Here is a 24,507-nt window from a genome sequence, read left to right on the forward strand (position 1 = left end):
GAGAGTGAACCTCTAAGCTCGGTGGCCTATTTGGCCTTGGAGAACACGGAGGAAAATGAATCTGTAGCTGAAGACCTAATAAAAACCTAATTTCTTGAATCCAGCCCTGATTTTCTGGGATAAATTATACATGTTTAGAAAATCACTCACAGAACCCTTGCCACTGCATAAAAGTAGAGAGCATTCCAGAAAACTGGCAAAGATATATTAAAAATTTCTCAGGAAATATTTTATCCCAGTAAATATTTAAAAATAAAATACATACACATACACCATCAAGCTTTTATATATAGTAAGATAGTGAAATTACACTTGAGTTGTGCACATCTGATCTTGGGATTAAATTAAGCAAACACTAGTTGTGATTGATATAGATATCAGAGCTGCACAAAGCCCTAAGCTGGGAGTCAGAAGCTTTGGTGATGTTGTATCTTGCTGTGCCAGCCCGTCAAGGAGTGAAAACACATAAAAAGGTTATTGCAGTTATTTTATCCAGACAGATCTGTGCTTCTTCTGATGCCTGTGTGGTACAATTTTCCCTGATATCGTGAAAGCTTCTGGTGTAATTGGAGTACCCACAGCTATAAAAGAGTTGGGCTAAGCAGCTGGAATAGCAGATAAGCCTTTATAAATATAGACCTCCACATATGTCTGAAAGTAGATAAGAGAAGGGGTTTGATTCCCTAAAGACATGAATAATTTTTTGTTAACATTTAAAGAATGTCTTAAAGCTATATAGGATAGAAGAATACTGGTCTAAGGCCAGGATACCTGACTTCCTAGTGGTAGTGGGACTTGTCCAAAACTGTCACTCTTCCCTGAACAGAAAGTCATGGGCATGACACAGAGAGTACACAGGATTCCTTCTGATACCAGCAGCTGGGCTTACCTTGTGGTGATTACCTTGTAAGCCTCTGTTCCTGAGAGCCAGCATCAGGTCAGCTACCAGGGGCTCTTAGTCTCCACCTTTCCAAGAGAAGCCAAAGAAGCCAAGTAAGAGAGAGAAGCTATCTGCAGAATCCCATACCCTTGTCCCAAGATTCTGTCATCTTGGTGGGTCAGTATGGAGGCACTTTGACCAAGGCCGGCAAATTACAACCCTGTCTGTAATTGTCTGAATCCGCCCTCTGTTCCTCTACCTTGCATTTTCAGTTGCCTAACTGATTCCATCCCCAAGAATCTCCTGGGATTTAGTGGTAGGCAGTGACTTGACGAACTCGCAGAGCTGGGGGTATTCATGTGCTCATGCATGCCTGCAGCCTCCCTGAGAGATGCCGCAAGCGCCTGATGGGAACAGTCTGTACCAAGTGACAGGGGAGGATAAGGAGCTACTCTGCCTCATGGAAAACTCAAGTCCAAACAATATGGTCAGAAACTATTTGGCTAGTAGAAGATATATTTTCTGTTTTCTTTTTCTTTGAGATTGATTGCAGGGGCCAGGGGTATAATCTTTTTTTTTTTTTTTTTTTCCGTACTCTTAGGAATATGAGCCAGGGGAATAGTATTTATATCCCTTGTTCAGTTGCTGAAATTTTGATTTTCTATGGTGTAAGTGTATAGGTGAGGGGAAGGTGTATGTTTGTAATGTGTGTGCACACACATGTGGATGCACGTGACAGATGAGTGTGAAAGAATTGTTTACATTTTAACATTCGACAGAAATCAGGCACCGTCAACAGGGAAGCAGACTTCGAGGCGGAAATGCTTATGCAGTCTGATCATTTTCATTTCTGACACACTAACGGATGTCCAGGAACAGCATCAAGCTGAAATAGAAGTGCTCAGCGCATCCCTCTGCTTCATTTATAAAAAGGAGCAGCTGGCAGCTGTGCTAAATTAGCCTAAGTCAGATTATGCCACTGTAACAAGTTGTCCCCCAAGTTGTAGTAGCATAAAGCAACAGAAGGTTGTTGCCTGCTCACATTACATGTCCGCAGCTGCTTGGCTGTGGCTTTGTGCCCCTGTGTCATCATTCTGGGGCCCAGGCTGAAGAACAGCCTCTGTCTGAGATGGTCCAATCTCATGGTCAAGGGAAGGGGAGGGGAGCTGACAGAACTAGGGGATAGCTCTTGTAGAGTTTTGCTTGAAACTCCCATTCATTACTTCTGCCCATGTTTCATTGGCCAGAGTGGGTCACATGGCCAACCCAGACATCAGTGGGATGGGAAGTACACATTTCCCAGTCAGATGAGAACTGCAAGCTCCCTGGCAGCTAGAAAGAGTAGGGGACCATTAAGAACATTTTAGAGTGTGTGTGTGTGTCTCTGTGTGTATGTTTTCATTATACATTTTTAACTACCTAGATACAGAATTCTATTTAGAATTTTAAATTTATGATTACATAAAATGTATGTATGATTTATATTAAATGTATTTTAATATATAATTTAATTTATAATTATCTTAAAATTTGATAGTAAATAATAAATTTTATATATGTATATATATATATAAAAATATATGATTTCCCCCAAAAAAAGGCTGAAAAAGAGAGATTAAAAACAACTTTTGAATAACTAAGAATAGACCTCCTATATAGATATAGAATTTGCCTGATTCTTTTCCACTGTGATAGAAATTACTTTTAAGTGACTAGATTTGCTGCGAATCCAGCTTGCAAAGATACTTCATAACCTGAGAAATAAGACTAGTGTTAAAAATTGGTTATGGAATAGTGTGTCTCAGCATGTCTGTAACTCTTGCTTTCAGGGAAAAAGTACACGTAAATACAGACATGAATCTCCATCTTAGCAGAGTACGATTAGTTGTCTTGGGGATATATACATCTTCCTATTTCTTTCTTCTATGGTTATCTATTAGCTGAGTGCAAGATACTTTTCTACACATCAGAAAAAAAGGTTGCCTTAAATTATAGGGAGATAAAATGAGTGATTATCACTTGGTTTACTGGTCTGGATATTCAGAGATGAATAATCTTAAATTTATTCTAAGTAAAACCTGTATTTTAACTCTATTAATAACTTGGAATCTCATAGAAATAAAGTGTTATCCACATTAGAAAAAAATTAAATTAGGTGTACATTTAAGACTTATCCAGGCCTTTTACACATTGTAGTAAATGCATTATGTAATTCAAAGGATGCAAAAAGATGCATCTTGATGCCGTGACAGGGAATCTAAGTCACAGTCTATTGCTACTACAAAACTTGATGTTCCCTCCTGAGCCTGTGATTAGGGTTATAAAGCCCTCCCAGGAGAAGGACTGTGGTGATAGTGCCTGGTCCTATATAATATTAATACTTGCATCATTCACATCTCTATGTAGATGGGATGGATGCTCTGGCATTGGTTTTAACAAATCTGGCCTAGCCTAAAGTGAAGTGAAAGTTGCTCAAGTCATGTCTGACTCTTTGCGACCCCATGGAGTATATAATACAGTCCATGGAATTCTCCAGGCTGGGTAGCCTTTCCTATCTCCAGGGGATCTTCCTAACCCAGATCGAACCCAAGTCTCCCACATTATAGGCAGATTCTTTACCAGCAGACTCTTTACCAGCTGAGCCACCAGGGAAGTCCAAGAATACTGAAGTGGGTAGCCTATCCCTTCTCCAGTGGATCTTTCCGACCCAGGAATCGAACCAGGGTCTCCCACATTGCAGGCGGATTCTTTACCAACTGAGCTATCAGGGAAGCCCTGGCCTAGCCTATGGCCACATAAATACAGCTTCAATAAATAGGGACTTCACTTGAGAAATTCCATCTGAAGACAAAGGTATCATTTGTCTGAAGAGGTTCGTTACTAATGAAGCTAACTCAGCCACGTAAACAATCCTAAGCCAACAGCCATGAGCCTGTTGAAATGTTAATACCTTGGATATGCTTTAATAGTGATAATTGTGTCGACTGCAGACATCTTGTGGTGGTTGAGTCATCCATAATCTTTCAGAAGCAGGGTGCCCACCCTGTCAGCCAATTTAAATGAAAAAAAAAAAAACCACTCTTCTCAAGCCCACTTTTTAAAGTCACATGGAGAGCCATGAATTCTTTTTTTCCCCCACTTGTCTTGAGTACTTTTAATAAGTATTTAAGAATGAATGTTAAGAATGTTTAAGACATTCTTAAACTGAGGTCAGTTTGTCCATCAACATTCCAGGAGATTTGTAAGAACATCAATACAGGTGCCCGCAACTTTTCATGGAAAACCAGGTTTCTTCTAGCCAGCTAATTTTCTGATGACAATAACATTTAATTTGGCCCTAATTTGAATTTTTGGTCATTTAGAAAGACTAGCATCCCTTTGGGTTAGCTCTGGAAAAAGTATTTTCTATGTCGAGAGTAATGTAAACCAAAAAATGTATTTAAATTCTTAGCTGGGAGAACACACTGTTTTGAGCACTTTAGAAACAACAGTTATTATTATTATTTACTTTACAATATTGTATTGGTTTTGCAATACATCAACATGAGTCCACCACGGGGGTACACGTGTTCCCAATCCTGAAACCCCCTGCCACCTCCCTCCCCATACCATCTCTCTGGGTCATCCCAGTGCACCAGCCCCAAGCATCCTGTATCCTGCATCGAACCTGGACTGTGACTAGCAACTAGCAACTCCTGCTTGTAACATGAAAGGAGGCCTACAAACCTGGGTGGTAAATCTGCTGCACTCAGTATAACTCCTGACTTGACTGAGGCCCTCCAGAGCCTTGTCCACCTGAGAGTGCAAACATCACATGATATTTCCTTAAAGAAACAGCTTGTAAACCTCTTTAAACTCACATAGACTTCTAGCCTTCACTACAATCAGAATGTGTTGACGAAGCCCTACTGAACTGTTTCCTCTTGGCTACCTTGATGTCATCAGCTCAACAGGCAGTATTCACAGAACAGGTATTTTAAAAAATAAGTGTTGTTCTCAAAACAATTTTTTTTACCAACAATACCATGATATGAGAAAATATTCATAGTGTATTTTCTTATATGCAAAAAGTAGTCAACCAAAGATATTACCATCATTACCATTTTGACAAATAACATGTATCTAATTATATATTAGCAACGGGGCAAGGGTTGACTTTTGTCTTTCATTGTGCCTTTCCGTATTATGATAAGTTTTTAACACTGAACATGTGTAACTAAGAAACATGATAATACTTTGCAAAAACAGTGTCACAGGCCACAACAGTTTCCACGGTGACTTTGTGCTCATGCCCATCCATGGTCAGCAACTTGGGCAGCCAGTGGGACAGCATCCCTCTGCTGTGTCTGACTCTGGTTGGTCCTGTCAGGGTCCAAACATGTAGGAAAGGCAGCTGAGGCAAAGTGAGTGACCTTCCCCCCAAGCAGAATCACAGGTACGTGATGGAAGAGCATGCCAAGCACCACATCGTCTTCTGGATTTATCAACTGAAAAATTTTGCTTGGTTTTGTGCACGTCAAGCTACCGATAGAAAAACTGAATACCTTCCTTTTCAACCAGTTGATTTCAGCCCGCAAACAACTATTGATGTGAGATCCCAAAGCTCCTTGGTCTCCTTGGACTTCGCGGACTGGGGCCCTTTTAGGGAGCAGATCATTCCATGTGGACGGTGGTGATCAGTTAGTCAGTTCTGTTGCTCAGTCGTGTCTGACTCTTTGCAACCCCATGGACTGCAGCATGCCAGGCTTCCCTGTCCATCACCAACTCCCGGAGCTTGCTCAAACTCATGTCCATCGAGTCAGTGATGCCACCAAACCATCTCATCCTCTGTTGTTTCCTTCTCCTCCTGTCTTCAGTCTTTCCCAGAATCAGGGGTTCTCTTAAGGAGCAGATCATTCCATGTGGGTGGTGGCGATAGAGCCAGCCCCACCTGAACCAGCAGAAGAAGCTGTGTTATTGGAGAAAGAGGGAAGGACGTTGGGCAGGCAAAAATAGATACTCTAGAGTAAAACGGAAATTATTTTTACATGTAATAATTGCATTGGTTCTATTAAAATCCTATCATGATCTCAAGCCAGACAGAATTTTCTGCAGTAACAATGCAGTAACCATGCCTGAGATCAATAGGCTAGTCTGTCAAGGGCATTCTCTGGTTCCTCCCCACACTTAAGTTTGCTGCAGGAGACGGTTGGTGTTTTGCCTGATAGCCCTGGAGCTGCTGCAGGACCAGGTGTGAGTTGCAAATGGAGAACAAACAAAACCATCAAAATATAATTTTGTGCTGGCTATCAACAGCTCAGCAGAAAAGAGATTTTCACTTTCTCCTCAAATGTCATTTATATCTCATCAGGTAGACATTTGTGAAGTGATGACAACTGTGAGTAATGATTCCTTCCTAATTCTCCAGTCATTTTGGCCATTGCAGAGTGATATTCCTTGGGAAACATTAGCATTTGGCTGATAGGTGTTAGAAGGCACTGTGGGGAATCAGTAGAAGTTATGTCTGTTTTCTCCAACTTGATGGGCAAAATCATCTTTGATAGTGGTTAATTATGCTCCATTTTTGTTTGTTTGTTTGCTTTGGTGGTAAACAAGAGTGTGTTATGCCCTTACACTGAAATATCAAAGTTGGGATTTCCTGGTGGTCCAGTGGTTAAGACTTCACACTGACAATGCAGGGATCTTGGGTTCAATCTCTGGTCAGGGAACTAATATCCCACATGCCTTGCACACAACTGAAGTATTTGAAAAACAAACAAACAAGCAAACAAAACCCAGAAAATATCAAAAGTAGGGGGAATGTGTTTGGAAGATATTCCAGATATAGAACAGCAAGTTGGGTATGGGAAGTGATGGTTGGGGGGAGGTATCCATCATGACTGGGACATGGCTTCTTCTCATTATTTACTAATTGCAATTTTCTATTGTTTGCCTGGAAAACTTAAAACAAAATGTCTATCCATTGAAAAAAATCAGTTTATTTAACTGGGTTCTGATTAAGATTTGATTATTCATGTTTACATATAGGTAGAGTTTCGGTTCATTATCTGTGTTGCTCTTATGAAAAAACAGAACAAAGTTATGTAGAGAGCCTTTTAAATAAAATCTCCCGGGCTAGCCCAAGCCCTGTTCCTCTGCCCAACCAGAGTCTCAGCCCCAAAGAGAGTCTTTCTGTGAGGACCCCTGATGCCCACCTCTCCCCCAGCTCTCTGTCCTTCTTATCCAGCATCCAGTGGAGTTTGTGCTCTTTTACGAGCTCACTTCCTGCTCCTCTTTGAGCTTCCTGTGTAGCAGAGCTCCTGCGTTCCAAGTCTCCCCCATTTATTCTTAATGGTCTGTCTCTCTGGGGCTCTTCTGCTTAACACTGCATTTCAATGACAGTAAAAGCAAAAATAAAGTAGGAAAAGGCATGCTATTCAGCTAGTTGGTGTAACAGAATTTTGTGCTTCCTCTCTGAGACTTGCTGACTCATGACTGTTTAGAGCATGTCTAGAAATCAGGTATTTTCTCATCAGTAGGTAGTGTGGTATATTGAAGAAGAAAGCAAATCTGAAGCTTGAAAATTTAGAAGGCAGCAGCCTATCTTTGACCAAGAGTAATCACATTTTCTCCATGTAACAGTTAGAATGTGTGTGTTCTCTTTCCCCTGGAATACTTGGGTGGTTGTCAAAGTGGAAGCCTTCGCATAAGGACTCTCAGTGTGTGTTAGTTGCTAAGTTGTGTCTGACTCTTTTCGACTCTATGGACTGTAGCCCACCAGGCTCCTCTGTCCATGGGACTTCCCAGGCAAGAATACTGGAATGGGTTGCCATCTCCTTCTCCAGGGGATCTTCCCAATCCAGGGATTGAACCTGGGTCTCACACATTGCAAGCAGATTCTTTACCATCTGAACCATCAGGGAAGCCCAAGGACTCTGAAATGAGTCCTAAATACAACTTTGGAGACTTACAATAATTGCCCTTTATACCTTTCAAAGGGAAAACCCAAGTTAGCCAATACAGTACAATCCAGCCAATTCATTTTGAACTGCAGTCATGGGGCTCACCCCTCCTCATAGAAAAGCTTTCTGGAGCTTTTGTTTCCAGCTTGGTTCCCCAGATAATTCTGAATAATATGTACAAGGCAGGAATGTGTACCTATTTGGTCGGTGCTGGCAGTAATTATGTAAAAAATCCTTATGTCAGAGAAAAAAACTCAAGATTTAGAAATTGTCAGTCTCTCAAATGGTGAGGGCTTAGAGGATGCCAAAAGAAGCAGGGACTCTGGCATGGGGGCCACAGCACGCTGTGTCTCCCTGAATTTAATGACATATCTCAACCCATGTCCAACCAAATCAGTGGGCCTATAGGTTTTTGCTCTTCCCTTGGAGCCTGTGGATGATCTGGCCTTTGTTCTGTTTTCCTAACATGGATCGGATAGCTGTCACATTGAACATCATGCTGCATAGACACTGAGCTTTCAATGTAGACTGCAGTCTCTGGCCCACTGCTGATGCTAGCATGGACTGTTTCAGTGCAGCGACCTAAGAACACCCTGTACTCTCCAACTTTGGCTACAGGGAGAAATGAACGTCAGAGTAAATGAAAATGCAATGACCTGACCGGGCTCCCTCCCAACAGCAGAGAAAGAGGCCTGGGTAGAGACCTGTTATAATCAGCTGTTTAATTTTGTTTGGAGAACCTAGACTTCTGACAGATGAACTTCTTTTTCCCTTGCATTCGTATTTATCTAAGAGTTGTGGTTGGGAAATGATCCAGGATTCAGAAGGTCAAAAAGTGACCTGGTTCACATACTGGAGACTCTCCCATCTCCCTCCAAAGTTCTCCAGGCAGGTGGTCCTGTGCACTCTTGGAATGTCCACACCAAAACTGGTCCCCCAAAGGACATATCAACTGTTTGAGGCTGGCTCTCGAAGATTCTAGCAGCCCCATCAAACACCTGTCTCCTTTCCAGATAATCAGCTTCACTCTTGCCTGCTGCACTCTGCAGCTTGAAATCATTCGAATGTGCCTGATGAACGAACATCTTATTACAAGGCATTTGGAATTAAAGCATTAGTAAAACTAAAGCAATAATAAAACATTGGATTTTTGTAACACATTTCTTCATGAGAAAATGCATTTTCACAAGCCTGCCCAGTTGTATTCATTCTTTCATTATCCCCAGAGTAAAAGAATAAAGGAATGTAGGATAAATAGTCTTAGCTTTATCTCTGAAAGTTAAAAAAAAAAAAAAAAGAACCTAAGGAAGTACTTCCTCCTTCTCCCTAGTCCTCGGGTTCCCTAGGTTATAAATAAGACATTTTTCCCTGCCTGAAACTTAGCCTGTAGTTTCAGCCTGTAGCCTCAGTTCTGTAGTCTGTGGTTTTGCTATTATCCAAATACTTATAGATTGACATTGAAGATAATCTTAGCAGACATGAAACAAGTACCTTTGTGATGCCTGCTCATTTTACACCCATTTCTGAGTAGGCTACTTGTACAGACTTAGGAGAACAATTTTGCTTTGTAATAACCTTCACAGTGCCCACCAGTTCCTATTGATTGAGGAGGTAGAGGCCAGTGGGTGGTCTGAGACTCAACGTGTCTCCTTTTCTTGTGTTTTTCAGAAATCGAGGCGAAGGAAGCATGTGACTGGCTCCGCGCTGCTGGCTTCCCGCAGTACGCTCAGCTATACGAGGGTAGGTTGGGCTTTTCTTCTCTCTTTATAAAGAGAATAAATTCAAAATTTGTCCTGTGGTGCTTTTTGACTTCCAAGTCTTTTCTCAACCATGTTTTCCTGGCTTTCTCCTTCCTCCTGCCTTTGCAATGCCCAGGACGTAAACTGATGCCAGTTTAGGAATTGGGGTCGCTTCCTGAGACTGCTTCACCTTCTGCCCTTGCCTGTTTCTCCTTTCTTTTCTGTTGCTTCTCACTTTCTGCGTCTCACGTCTTTACCACCAATCACAGCTCTGCCTTTTCCTTCCAGTGTTCTGCCAGCAGCAGCTTTTTTTCTGCACTTCCTCCCTATCCTCTTTCTTGTTTTTTTTAATCACTGCTCTCAGTTTTCTTGAAAGTACAATAAATGAATTGTTGATAAATTTCTTAGAAATAACAAAGCTAATTTATCTTGAGATTTTTATCTCACATGAAAATGTTCAAGACGTGACATGGATCAGATGTTATTTTTCAGGGTTTTGAAAGTAAAATGTTTTTATTGCTAGCATCATACTTTGTTCCATTGATGTTTTCATTGACAGTTAATAAACTTATTCTCCTATATCTTACTTATATGCACTGCTCAGTCACTTAGTGATTTCCCACTCTTTGCAACTCCATGGACTGTAACCCACCAGTCTCCTCTGTCCACGAAATTTTCCAGGCAAGAATGCTGGAGCAGGTTGCCACATCTTACTCCACGGGATCTTCCTGACCCAAGGATAGAACCTACATCTCTTGTGTCTCCTGCGTTAGTAGGTGGATTTTTTTTTACCACCATGTCACCTGGGAAGCCCCATATCTTGCCTATACCTAGAGTTATCTCCTTCTTGGAGAGTCCTAATGTATCATGAATTAGTCAGGATCCCAGCAGTGAGCAATGGCACACTCAGGACAATCTGTGGAGGTCTTATTCCTAAAAGTGTTCATGATGGAGGTGTGAGCAGGGCTTAGGAGACCACGAGGAACAGTTCAGGAGCCCGAAGCTTGTAGCAGCCCAAAGCTTGTACCCTAGGCCCAAAGCCATAAACAGAAGGTGAGATGCCAGAACCCAGAAGGAGAGAGGATCTCAGATCAGGCTTAGGAGTAGAGGACACAGCTGTGACGACAGCTCCCCTGGAGAAGACCCAGGAAGGCAATGCACTGATGTCACACTCCCTCCTCCCTCCATCTCCAGCTGGGGCTTCCCATTGGCCAAACAAAATAAGGCGGTGGACATGGACCCCACTGAATGCCATCCACACAGCTGGTCCTGGGCACAAACCGGGTTACAGAAGAGTGGAGCATGGATCTGTAGGGCTCAATAGAACATATCTAGTACACTAAACAATATAGTTTCTGACAGCATAAAATTCACCTGGGATGGAAAGAATCAACAAAGTTAACTTTTACTCACTGGTGAATCACACCTACTCACCTAGAAGCTCTGTTTTCTATTTTAAAAAAGCCTACTTCTCTCTGTTAAATTCTTTGAGGATAAAAGAGAGCATATCTGTGAGGGTGCTTTGAGGTCTAGAGTTTCTGATAAAAACTTTCATAAAATCATAGCCTTTTAGACAAGAAGGAGGGTCTTACAGTTTTGGTCTAAGCAACCATTATTCCCACCCTCCACTACCGACTCACTGATTATGAAAGAGAGGCCCAAAAAGGTTAAGTGACTTTTACAAGATTATAAGATGGAAGAGTCAGAATTAAAATCCCAGTCATCATATGCCTTTTATAAATGTAATAAAAATTAGAACAAATACTTTTACAGATAAGTTACAAGTTTGGAACAGGATTTTGCTACAGAGACTCCTCTGGTGGACCGGTGGACCAGTGGTTACCAATCCACCTTCCATTGCAGGGGACAAGGGTTCAATCCCTGGTCCGGGAACTAAGATCCTACATGCAACTAAGCCTGTGACCACAACTACTTAGCCTGTGCACTCTAGAACCTGTTTGCCACAACTAGAAAGAGGCCTACTCACTGCAACTAAGAGCCAACACAGCCAAAAATAAATAAATAAATATTTTTTTAAAAAAAGAAAAAGGTTTTGCTACAAAATAAAATACTTGAGACCATTGAGCTGCAGGTATTTTTGGAAACTTCAAAAAAGAAATCTGCCAAACTTCTATCCTGATCAGTATCTCATGAACTGATCAGGAGAGAAGTCAGCAACCTCCACCTTAGGTAGATGGTGAGAGTGTAGAAGTTCTCCATGCAGGCAAATGCCTATGATACTGATGAGCTATAAACAGGTAAAGAATACACCTGAAATACAGGAGACATAGGAGACTCGGGTTCAGTCCCTGGGTTGGGAAGATCTCCTGAAGGAGGAAAATGGCAATTCACTCTAGTATTCTTGCCTGAAAAATCCCATGGACAGTGGGGTCATAAAGAATCAGATAAGGCTGAGCAACTGACGCATGCATGGATAAAAATACAGGCATTTAGCAATCCTATCCAAGGTTAAGCACTTGGTTATTTTCATATTGCACGCTTTTTTGTATCCTTAAAAACATTTATTGGGGTTAAAGTAAGCATCCTGCTCTCTAAATATTACCAACACACCCGTCAGTGGGGAGTAACTGCAGTTAAGATTAGCCATGAGTACAGAAATGTGGTGGCCTGAAGATATCGTTGCTGATTCAGATAAAACAAGCCTCATAAACTCCGTTGTCTCTCTTTCAGATTCACAATTTCCCATCAACATTGTGGCTGTCAAGAACGATCATGATTTTCTTGAAAAGGACCTTGTAGAACCTCTTTACAGGTAAATCATGTGAAATATTTTTGTTTCTTTCAATTGTTAAATGTCTATAATAGTTGTCACTGTATTAAGGGGTGAGTTCAACAACAATTCAGTAAGTCCTTATTGAATGCCTACTGTATGCCAGGCTATAAGTGTCTTACTGTGAGCATGATCAGTCCCTGGTTTCATGGAATTTGAGTTCTAGTATGAAGCTTCAGACTACAGATTGAGTCAAAGAGAAGGCGAGTGAGAGAAAAAGAGAGGAGAAGAGATTATCTCAGAGAGTGTTAAATTCTATTTTTAAAAATGTAAAACAAGCTGAGGCTATAGATAGTGATGGAGTGTGAGTGGGTTATTGGGAGGAGGAAGCATGAGGGACCAGAATATGAATGGTCAGAGAAGGCCTTGTTAAACTCCATGAGTATGTCAAGCTTAGTTGTATTTTTTTAAGACAAATGATTATATCAGCAAACTGAAATATGTAAGCTCAAGTAATTATATCTGCTTTCAGAAATAATTTACACCTTCAGTATGTGATAGGTGATAAAAGGAGACAAAGATGTATATATGAATAATTCCCTTCCCTCAAAGAATATATAATCTGGTTGAAGAAATCTAATTGAAGAATTGACGCATACATGAACAAATAAAACAATTGTAATTTGAGTAATAATGAAAGATGCCAAGGCAATCAAATATCTCTGAACAATTAAATGTGCATGAGAGGTCATGTGTGTCTGTAGGAATTAGCTTGGAAGTTTTTTAACTAAAGCCCTGGAGAGAAGTCAGAGCTGGAAATAAATATTAGCTTCAGGAGGCAAGTCATTTTTCCAAGGCTACAGAGCTAGTAATGGGTTGAACTGACCTTAAACAAGTTTTCGTCACTTGTAGTCCAATGTTTTTTCTCATACATTCTGCATTTGACATACAAAAGATAGCAGTTTAAGAAGAAAGTAGTGATGAGGAAACTTTTGTCAAGATAGGAGAGACAAATATATGTTAGAATACTGTGAAATACTATGGAGAACAGTGTGGAGATTCCTTAAAAAATTGCAAATAGAACTACCTTATGACCCAGCAATCCCACTGCTGGACATACACACTGAGGAAACCAGAATTGAAAGAGACACATGTACCCCAATGTTCATCGCAGCATTGTTTATAATAGCCAGGACATGGAAACAACCTAGATGTCCATCAGCAGATGAATGGATAAGAAAACTGTGGTACATATACACAATGGAGTATTACTCAGCCATTAAAAAGAATACATTTGAATCAGTTCTGATGAGATGGATGAAACTGGAGCCAATTATACAGAGTGAAGTAAGCCAGAAAGAAAAACACCAATACAGTATACTAACACATATATATGGAATTTAGAAAGATGGCAATGATGACCCTGTATGCAGGACAGCAAAAAAGACACAGATGTGTATAACGGACTTTTGGACTCAGTGGGAGAGGGAGAGGGTGAGATGACTTGGGAGAATGGTATTGAAACATGTATAATATCATGTAAGAATCGAATTGCCAGTCTATGTCTGATGCAGGATATGGCACGCTTGGGGCTGGTACGCGGGGATGACCCAGAGAGATGTTGTGGGGAGGAGGGTGGGAGGGGGGTTCAGGTTTGGGAACGCATGTACACCTGTGGTGGATTCATGTCAATGTATGGCAAAACCAATACAGAATTGTAAAGTAAAATAAAAAATAAATAAATTAAAAAAAAAAGAATACTGTGAAATAATCATAGGCTTGCTGATTCTTTGCTGCTAAGTTGCTTCAGTCGTGTCCAACTCTGTGCAATCCCACAGACGGCAGCCCACCAGGCTCCCCTGTCCCTGGGATTCTCCAGGCAAGAACACTGGCGTGGGTTGCCATTTCCTTCTCCAATGCAAGAAAGTGAAAAGTGAAAGTGAAGTCTCTCAGTCATGTCCGACTCTTCACGACCCCATGGACTGCAGCCCTCCAGGCTCCTCCATCCATGGGATTTTCCAGGCAAGAGTCCTGGAGTGGGGTGCCATTGCCTTCAGACATATATTTATATTTCTGTGTTCATAGCTGCTTTCTCTAGGGTTGCTATATGAAGAGAAAATAGAGTCATGTTGGGAAATGGTCTCTGAACGTTCAAGGAAAGCATTGCTGTGGGTTTGCTTATGTGGGTGAAGAGAAGAGAACTCTTCAAATCACAGACTGCAGGGATGGGCTATTTGGACTTGAAAACAAACAAGCACAGAATGCCATTTGTGAGCATTTATAAGAGGATTGGATAGTTTTGTTGTAATTCTTTAAAGGCAATGAATTGGAAAAGCAGTGTTTTCTCCTCAGGATGTCTGATGCACACCCCAAGCCCTCATGCACCTCAGAACTATTCCACCAGCACCTCATCCTGAGTTTTCCCTCTTAGTTTTAACCAAGAGTATTTTTACTAATCAGTTGACATTTTTAAAAAAGGTTTATTTGTTTATTGGCTGTGCTAGGTCTTCATTGCTGTGCGGGCTTCTCTCTAATTGCCGTGAACGAGGGCTACTCTTCGTTGCCGTGGGCAGGTTTCTCATTGCGGTGGCTTCTCTTGTTGAGGATCACAGGCTCCAGGTGCTCGGGCTTCGGTAGTTGCAGCCTGCGGGCTCAGTAGCTGTGGGTTGCAGGCTCTAGAGCACAGGCTTGGTAGTTGTGGTGCAGGGGCTTAATTGCCCCATGGCGTATGGGATCTTCCCAGATCAGGGATCAAACCCGTGTCCCTTACATTGCAAGGTGGATTCTTAACAGCTGGACCACCAGAGAAGCCACTTGGCACTTTTAAAAGAAATATTTCTTATTGCTAATTGTATTGCATTAATTATCTTTTTCCCAATTGCATTTTCTCACATACTTATGTTTACTTGATTGTCAAATTATGCCTTTTGTTGTTTTTCACCCAGTTTCATTGAGATATAATTGACATATAGCACTGTTTATGTTTAAGGTGTACAGCATGATTAGACTTACATACATGATGAAATATTTATAATCGATTTAGTGAACATTTATCATCTCATATAGATATAAAACTAACGAAGTAGAAAAAAGAAAACCTTTTTTTCCTTGTGATGAAAACTCTTAGGAATTACTTCCTTAACTTTCAGATGCAAAACACACAGCAGTGTATATTATCTTTATCATTTTGTACCTTACATCTCTATGACTTATTTATCGTATAACTGGAAGTTTGTACCTTTTGACCACTTGATTTAGTTGCCCCTTCCTCCCACCTCAGGTTGCCACAAATCTGATTTTTTTTTCTGTAAGTTTGTTTGTTTGTCTTTGAAATATTAGCCCTACAACACTATGTTAGTTCCTGGTATTCTATATTTCTATACACTTCAAAATGATCGCCATAGTAAGTTTGGTTGTCATCTATCACTATACAAAGATATTACATAATTATTAACTCTGTTCCCCACACTGTACATTTTATACCTGTGACTCATTTATTTTGTAAATGAAGATTTGCACCCCTTTATCTTCCTCACCTGTATCTCTCCTCCTTCCACCCCTCCCATCTGGCAACCTGTTTGCTTTCTGTATCTTTGACTCTATTTAGTTATTTATTTTGTTTTTTAGATTCCACATATAAATGAAATCTATGCAATTAAAATTTTAAATTCAATTTAAAATCATCTCAATTGAATTTTTAAACCTATATCTTCTTTGAGTCAAGGTGTTCTGTATATATCTGAAGTAAAATTCACTATTTTCAGTTCTTTGAGTTTTGAGAAATGCCTACAATCATGTAGTCACCACCACAACCAAGATATAAAACAGCTTTATCACCTGAAATACTCCCTGGTCCACCTTTGTCGTCAATTTCTACCCCTGCTTCCAACTCCTGGCAACCACTAATCTGGTTTTTGTGCCTAGTGTTTGCCTTTTCCAGAATGCTATGTAAGTGAAATCAAACAGTATGTAGGCTCTTGAGTCTGGCTTCGTTTTACTTAAGACACCTAAGATTCATCTGTGCTGTGTGTATCAATCATAGTCTTCCATTGTGTGGATATGCTACTGCAGTTTGTCCATTCACCAAATGAATATTTGAGTTGTCACCACTTTGAGTGATTATATGGGCTTCCCTGGTGGCTCAGATGGTAAAGCGCCTGTCTGCAGTGCAGGAGACCTGGGTCCAGTCCCTGGGTTCAGTCCCTGGGTTGGGAAGATCCCCTGGAGAAGGAAATGGCAGCCCACTCCAGTAGTCTTGCTTGGAAAATCCCATGGACGGAAGAGCCTGGTGGGCTGCACAAGAGTCGGATACAACTGAGCGACTCCACTTTCTTTCTTTTCTTTCTGGGTGATTATATAGCCCTTATAAACATTCATATTCAAGTTTTTGTATAAACATAAGTTTTAATTTATTTTGAGTAATTTATTAGGAATGGGGCTTTGGGGTGTATTTGATAAGTATATTTTAACTTCTTAAGAAACCCACCAAACATTTCCAAAGTGACCATACCATTTTGTATTATCACCAATGATGTATGAGAACTTCTGTTGCTCCACATCTTTGCCAGTACTTGGTATGTTTGGTTTTGTTTAGTTCTGTTTTTAAGCATTCTAATAAGTGTCTAGTGTTTCCTTGTCATGGTTTAAACTTGCATGTTCTTAATGAATAATGATGCTGAATGTCTTTTCTTGTGCTTCTTTGCCATTCATATATCTTCTTTTGTAAGCTATATCTTCTTTTGTAAGATATATCTTCTTTTGTCTGTTCAAGTCTTTTGCTCGTTTTTAAAATTTGGTTGTTTGTTTTTTTACTGAGTTTTGAAATGTCCTGCCAGCATGTAACTTGTTTTTTTCAATCTCTTAACAATGTCTTTCAAAGAAGTTTTAAGTTTTATTGGAGTCAAATTTATTAATTTTTTTCATGTTTTCAATGTCACACATAAGAAATATTGTCTAACATAAGGTCACTATTTTCTCCTTTGTTTTTCTTCTAGAAATTTCAGTTTTGTGTTTTATGTGTAAGGTGATGATCCATTAATTTTTTATAAGGTACAAAGTATGGATCAAAATTCATATTTTTGCTTATCAGTATCCCATTGGTTGACCCCCATGTTGAAAAGCCTATACTTTCCTCATTGAATTGCCTTTCTACTTATATTGTAAATCAATTGACCATATGTGCATGAGTCTGTTTCTAGACTTTCTATTCTGTTCCATTTATCCATGTATCTATTCTTTTATCAATATGGTGCTTGATTACTTAGCTTTGTATATGTCTTGGAATCCAATAGTATAAGTCCTCCAACTTTGTTCTTCTTTGCAAGGATTATTTTGTCTATTCTAGATCCTCTGCCTTTCCATATAAATTTAGAAACCATTCATGGATATCTGTTTTTAAAATCCTCTGGAGTATTGATTTGGATTGTGTTGACTCAATAGATCAATTTGGGGATAATTGATATCTTAACAGACAAGTGTTTTGATTCATACACACAGTCCTATTTATTTAGGTCTCCTTTGATTTCTTTCTTTTTAACCCTGACTTGTCATTTTCAGCGTATGGGTAATATACATACTTGAAGGTACCTAAGAATTTCATGTTTTGAGGTGCTGGGTTTTTCTTATCATTTCAGTCTCCTATTATTCACTGCTTATATATATGGTATTGTTCATTTGTATTCTGCAGTCTTTCTAAAATTACTCATTAGTTCTAGTAATTTACACATAGATTCTTAAATTTATATTGTGAAATATAAATCAAAGATTACATTATAAACCAAGAATACAAATTCTGTTACATGTTTTTAACTCAGGATTGCAGGAGTGAACATTGCTTCTAAATGTGCAGTTCTGTTCATTTGATGATGTATGTGGCTGAGTGGACCACACTTTAAGTGTCAAACATGTGGGTGATAAATCCGTATCTGCTCACTGCTGCGTGTGATCTAAGGTCCCTTGACTAAGTTCTGGACTTTTCCATTGAAGCCTCCTTAAAAAAAAACATGCCTTTCAGACGTGTTATAGATTAGCCAGTACAGGAATCATTTCAAGATATAAAGTTGTGAATAATAATAGCTGTCAGCCAGAAAATTCCGAAAGCCTTCTATTGTAGAGGGCTTCCCAGGTGACGCTAGTGGTAAAGAATCCATGTGTCATGAAGGAGATGCAGGAGAGGTGGGTTCAGTCCCTGGGTCAGGAAGACTCCCCGGAGAAGGCAATGGCACCCCACTCCAGTATTCTTGCCTGGAGAATCCCACGGACAGAGGAGCCTGGTGGGCTGCAGCCCATGGGGTCACAAAGAGTCGGACACGACTGAGGGACTGAGCAGGGATGCAATGACGCCAGATACCACAGTGCCCTTGATAAGGGCTCAGCTTGCATTAGAGTGGCAGGAGGCTGTTGTCATTGGAGTAATTCTTAGGGCACCTGTGTCGTCCTTATGATATAAGGAAAGCGTTTGGCTGGCAGTGTGTGAGCTGAGATTCTCAGGGCTTAGGAGCAGTTGATAGAGCAGAGGCCTAAGGAGCAGTCTCAGCAGGTGGCTCAGAGGACACCAGTGGAATAGGAAGGCAGAGATGGAGATAGGTTGGCTAAAGGAACACACACGGAATTTCCTTGCCTTCCTTATGAATTCCTTCAAGACACAGATTTCCTGAAAGCAGGCAGAAGGAAGACTTCCAGCCTGAGGGGAGTGACAGCACTTTTAAAATTTTGAGTTTGATGAGTGGTTAATTAGACACTCAACCACTTATATGGTGTGTTACGATTGCTGCCTAGAGAGCAGTAAGAGGTTGTGATTTTATTCGTTTTCTTCCTCGTGCAGTGCAGACACAGTGATGGAGCTGGTCTCGTGTTTTATTTTTAAAACTTTGTGAGCCCCACATTTCTCATGCGTATTTGAAATGCTGAGCCAATGCAGAATCCTAAAGGGAGCAGAGAACCATAGCCAGAGGGTGGGTATCTTCTGCCAGGTAGATAAACAGAGACCAGAGGGCTGAAGGTCTCCTACTGTAAATGTTACCCACAAGAATTTTATTCACCTTTGGTTTTCTGAATGTTTCTCTCATGTATGGACAGATAGTTAACGTCCTGCCAGATAATTAATGTCCTGGGTCCCCATTTACACTTTGAGAGTTGTTGAGTAGTGTTAGCCTTTTATAGATTTATAAAAAAATTATAGATGGTAGTAAGGACGTTGCTGACAGGGAGGGCTCGTGCCTGACGGGGTATATGTGGGTGTGTGGCTGTCATTTGCAGGTCTTGGCAACCAGACAGGTTTGCTGTCTTTAGTGAAGGTGTGAACCTCCAGAATGGTGATCAGCCCTCACCATTGCTTCTGCAACTCTTGCCAGCACCAGTGCACAGAGGAGTCTGTAAATATCTGTTACTGCCAGTCAGAATAGTAGTGCAGTCTCTGCTATCTTGGCAACCACATTATAATTCTGTTTTGATGGTTTTTGATTGAATTTTTAATTGAAAAATAATTTCCCTTGTGAGTAATGAAAAGCTAATTGCAAATCTAAAATAGCTGGATGAGCTAATGGAAATTGTTAACAGTATCAGAATGTAGGCATAGCCAAGGTATCACAATACCTTGCTAGGTTTGTCACCTTTAAGGCAAAATGCAGCACACAAAAGCTCCCAAATGAGATTTTCCAGAAGTAGCATGTTCTGTTAGCATTTTGGTTGGGGGTATTTGTTCAGACTGCTGTTAATAACATAGAGCTTTGATGCCCAAGATGATCTCTGAATTTATAATTTAATGTTAGATCTGCCTAACTTATGCTGTTAATAAATACTCATTATAACATGTATAAAACAAAGGTATTCATCTTGCTCAGTGCTGTTTCATGAAGATGTGGAATTGATAAGGTTACAGTTCATCTGTCACTGCCCTTTGCATTTAAAAGAACATCTAATGGCAATGCATATCATGTGGGACAAGGGAGACTGTGCCAGAGAGTGCCAACAAAAATGATTTTTACAGTTTACCTCTACACACAAAGCCATGCCATTTGATTTGAGTAAATTAAATAACATTAATAATTTTAAATAATAGTAGTTTTATGAAAATTGATAGTGTACTTTAAAATTTTCTCTTTAAGAATATCATATAAAATGTACAATATTTTATATATTGTGTTTCTGTGCTGTGCTTAGTCGCTCAGTCATGTCCGACTCCTTGTGACCCCATGGACTGTAGCCCACTAGGCTCCTCTGTCCATGGGGATTCTCCAGCCTAGAACACTGGCTTGTGTAGCCTTTCCCTTTTGCAGGTGATCTTCCCTACTCAGGGATCGAACTCAGGTCTCTTGCATTGCAGGCAGCTCCTTTACCATCTGAGCCACCGGGGAAGCCCGTATTGTGTGTTATGACACATAATAATTTGTGACACTTACCTGAACTGAAACCACAGACAAATCATGAGGAGGAGGATATAGATGATTACATAATATTCACGGTCACTTTCACCTTTGAAATTCTAACTCTATAAGTTAAATACAAATCCCAATAAGCAGTGATTTCATTTCTTCAAAACACAAAGTGCTGGAGAATTCCTTGGTAGTCCAGTGATTAAGAATCTTCCTTCCAACGCAATAGATAGGCTCAACTCCAGATCGAGGAACTAAGATCCCACATAGCTCAGAGCAGCTAAGCCTGTGCATTGCAACTATGGGCCCCACACGCTCTAGAGCCTGAGCTCCCCAAGAGAAGCCCTCGCATCTGAGCACCCAAAACAGCCAAAGTATAAATAAATAAATAAGCCACAAAGTGCTTGGCAAGCACTCCTCTAAGCATTTTATAAATATTTACTCATTAAATTCCCATAATAATCTTATAAGATAGACTGTAATATCATTCCCATCTTACAAATGAGGAAATAGAGGCACAGAGGTATGAAATAACTTGCCCATTTATGGCTCGTAAATAGCAGTGCTAGGATTCAAAGCCACACAGCCTGCTTCTGGCATTTTCCAAAGAAAGCTTAGGTCTTTTTGTGAAACACGATTTGGAGTGTTTTTTGTTTTGTTTTTAATTTCTTCCTTTAAAGGTAATTCTTCCCAAGATGTCTATGTTGCCTTGTGATTTTTCCGAATTTAACTTGTAAGTCCCAAGGTTAGAAATTCTGATTGCATTTGTACCATCATGGACCTCAACTTTTAAAAATAATAATCATTAGAGTAAGAGTTTAAAGCACACTCTGTTCTCTTGTGAAGAGTTTAGAACTTATTCACTGTGGAGAGTAGTGGAACTGTGTCATCTCTTCCTTAAGGTCACTTCATCAAGGCTGTGTCTTGAGGGCCTTACTTTGCTATGGAGACAAATAAGACAGAATTTTCACCTGAAGTCTCAGTCCAGTGCTGTGGTTCTCAGTCCGAGGTGGGGGCACCATTTGATCCTGTCTTCAGGCCTGGGAATATTTTTGCTTGTCACAACTGTAGTGATACTACTGGCATCTAATGAGTGGAGGCCAGACATGCTGCTCCCTCCCACAAGGCACAGTGTACCCCCAACAACAAGGAATTATCTGTCCCCAAATGCCCATAGTACCTAGGTGGAGAATTGAGTAAACTCTGACTTACATGGACAAATGGTGTGATCACTATAAGTACAGGTGCAGGAGAGCTAAGGGCGAGAGCATTTTAGAGACAGCTTCCTGGAAAAATGACCCTAAAAGGCCAGTAGGAATTACCCAGACAAGAACACATGAAATTTTGATGTGGTTATTTTGAACTTTCACTTTTGTTTCTTTTATTTGACTAATTTAATGTGCAGAAAAGGCATCTTCATCCCCACCCCCACTTTCCATCACAAACCTCACACCAAGGTAGTCTATATAGAATGAGGGTGGCCAAGACAAGTACAGATATAGAAAGGTCAAAGGTAGGGATTTCATATGTAAGTGTAAAAATTTATATTAAAAATTGATCTTTATATTTTTTAATGTTCTCTTATATAAACTTTTCCAACCATCTACTCAAAATAACTTTAGGAAGGACACCCAAGAAGCTACAAAGTAGAACAGCAGGACTAAAGAAGGAGTTTATATCTCTCTCTATATATGTGTGTGTTTAGCTATTTGTATTGCATTATGTAAAAAACATTAGCAATATTTTTTAAAAATTCCTTGCTTTGCCACATAAAAAATAGATGACCATGGCTATCCTTTTGGGAGTGTTTACTGTGCACTGACTAGCATACTAAGTTCTTGACATTGACTTCATTTTATTCTCACCAGTACCTATGAATAACAGGTACTATTATTATTGCTGTTGTTCGGAGTTCAGGGGCACCAGATTCCTCCAGGTTTGAGCAGCTGTATGGTGGTGACGCCTTTCCTTGAGTCAGGAAACAGCCGAGGAAACGAGAGGAGTCCAGCCAGGGTTTGAGGTGGGGGAAGGGGTGATGAGCTGAGGCGCCTGGAGGTGCCAGTGAAGGTGTCGAGTGTGCAGCCGGGCATGTGGGTCTGGAGCTGGACAGGCCCTCAGCTTGAGACAGAGATGCAATGTCATCCACGCACGAAAGGCATGAGGCCCTGAGAGTGAGACAGTAAAGAGAGGAGAAGAGGGCCGGGGCTGGCCAAGGGGGACCCCACGTCTATAGGGCAGGTGGGGGAGGAGCCGAGAGATGCCCCTAGGCACCTGGGAGTGAATGTTTCTTCCCACCCAGTTCCTCCCAGGGGTTTTTCTTTCTTTCAATTTTCTCAGAAATCTCTGGTATGACCTTTGCTTCAACCCGGACTAATTCTCACTGGAGAAATTTTATCTGGATTAGATGCAATTTTTGTGAAAAGTTAAAAAGCTAAGGACACCCCATCTGACTTCTCTAGTACAGGCATACGTGAGTTTAAACTTTGAAATCCACAAACTGAAGAAGTCCAAGAAAACCTGTTCTTTTGTTTTTGTGTGCTTAGTCGCTCAGTCGTGCCTGGCTGCTTGTGACTCCATGGACTGTCACCCGCCAGGCTCCTCTGTCCATGGGATTTTCCAGACAAGAATACTGGAGTGAGTTGCCATTTCCTCCTCCCGGGGATCTTCCCTACGCAGGGGTGGAACTCACGTCTCTTCCATCTCCTGCATCGGCAGGTGGATTCTTTGCCCTAGCGCCACCTGTGCGGCCCCTCTTCTTTTGTTTTTAGCTCTTTACCTGCGGGCCACTGTGGCTAATGTCCCCGATCAGTTTGCGGAGGGAGCTTGCACTCTTCCCCCAAACTCTCGTCATTAGAGGCTATTACTGATTTCAGATTATTTTCTGAGGATGCAATGTACAGCATGGTGACTATAGTTAACAATACTGTATTGCATATTTGAAAGTTGCTGAAAGAGTAAGTCTTAAGAATTCTCATCACAGGAAAAAAAAAGATAGTAACTATGTGTGGTGATGGACGTTAAACTTATGATGATGATCATTTCAAGTATCAAATCATTATGTCATACACCTTAAACTTATCTGATGTTGTCTGTCAACTGCAAGTCGATTAAAAATATATATTATGCAACTCATACAGTGCCACATGTATACATCCTCTCGCCCTTGAACGGCGTCACATAGCAAGGTCAGTCCACGCTTTACCATCCCTCTCCCACACCTCCACTGATATCCAGGGCCAGTTTGTGGGGTTATGGGCTGGAAGAGGAGCCAGCATTTCTGTTGCCCCAGGGCCATTTGCTAGAAGAACAGCCAGAGTGAACAGCTCAGCAAGGGGGAGGCGTGGCCTCCCCTGGCTCAGCTGTGGCCTGGGGGACAGCCCCTTGCAACTTCCGGTGACACCTTTGTTTCCCCTTAGACACCAGAAAGCCGTCCCGCTGGATGGCCTGTGGTTTTGAAAAGCCTCGCCCTGGCTGAGAACACAGCAGACACGCGTGTGTGGCAGAGCTCTCCACCCTGCTCTGCAGAGTCTGTTCTGTGAACCCCCAGACAGAAAGGGGACCTTTCCCAGACCCTGCAAGGAGGAACCGCTGCTCCCAGGGGCGCTCACCTCTGAGCCCTGGACCAGGTGACTTGTTCTCAACTGTCTCTGAGAGCCACGCCCAGGGCACTCCTCAACAGACGGGGCTGGAGACCTTTCACCTCTGACCCTGGCGAGGAGGGTGAGAAGTTCAGGCTGCAGCTTTAATCAGAATCAGCACGTCAGAGATGAACCCACAGCCCTGCCTGTTATTCCTCTTGAGCTTTTGGAAGGAATATTAGAAAAATAGCCCAGGAAACTGACCA

At 41.0% G+C, this 24,507-nt stretch overlaps 1 protein-coding gene across 6 annotated transcripts in view; it reads left to right on the top strand.

The window, feature by feature from the left end:
• Nucleotides 1-24,507, top strand: part of STARD13 (StAR related lipid transfer domain containing 13) — a 403,121-nt gene that overhangs the window by 332,711 nt on the left and 45,903 nt on the right. For all 6 annotated transcript variants that reach the window (XM_040267096.1, XM_040267094.1, XM_040267098.1 and 3 more), the window contains 2 exons: nucleotides 9,490-9,561; nucleotides 12,252-12,333. In XM_040267096.1, the coding sequence (XP_040123030.1) occupies nucleotides 9,490-9,561; nucleotides 12,252-12,333 (154 nt within the window). The remainder of the gene's footprint in view (nucleotides 1-9,489; nucleotides 9,562-12,251; nucleotides 12,334-24,507) is intronic.

This window comes from Oryx dammah, unplaced genomic scaffold (genome assembly GCF_014754425.2).
Source record: "Oryx dammah isolate SB20612 unplaced genomic scaffold, SCBI_Odam_1.1 HiC_scaffold_24, whole genome shotgun sequence".
Taxonomy (NCBI): Eukaryota; Metazoa; Chordata; class Mammalia; order Artiodactyla; family Bovidae; genus Oryx; species Oryx dammah.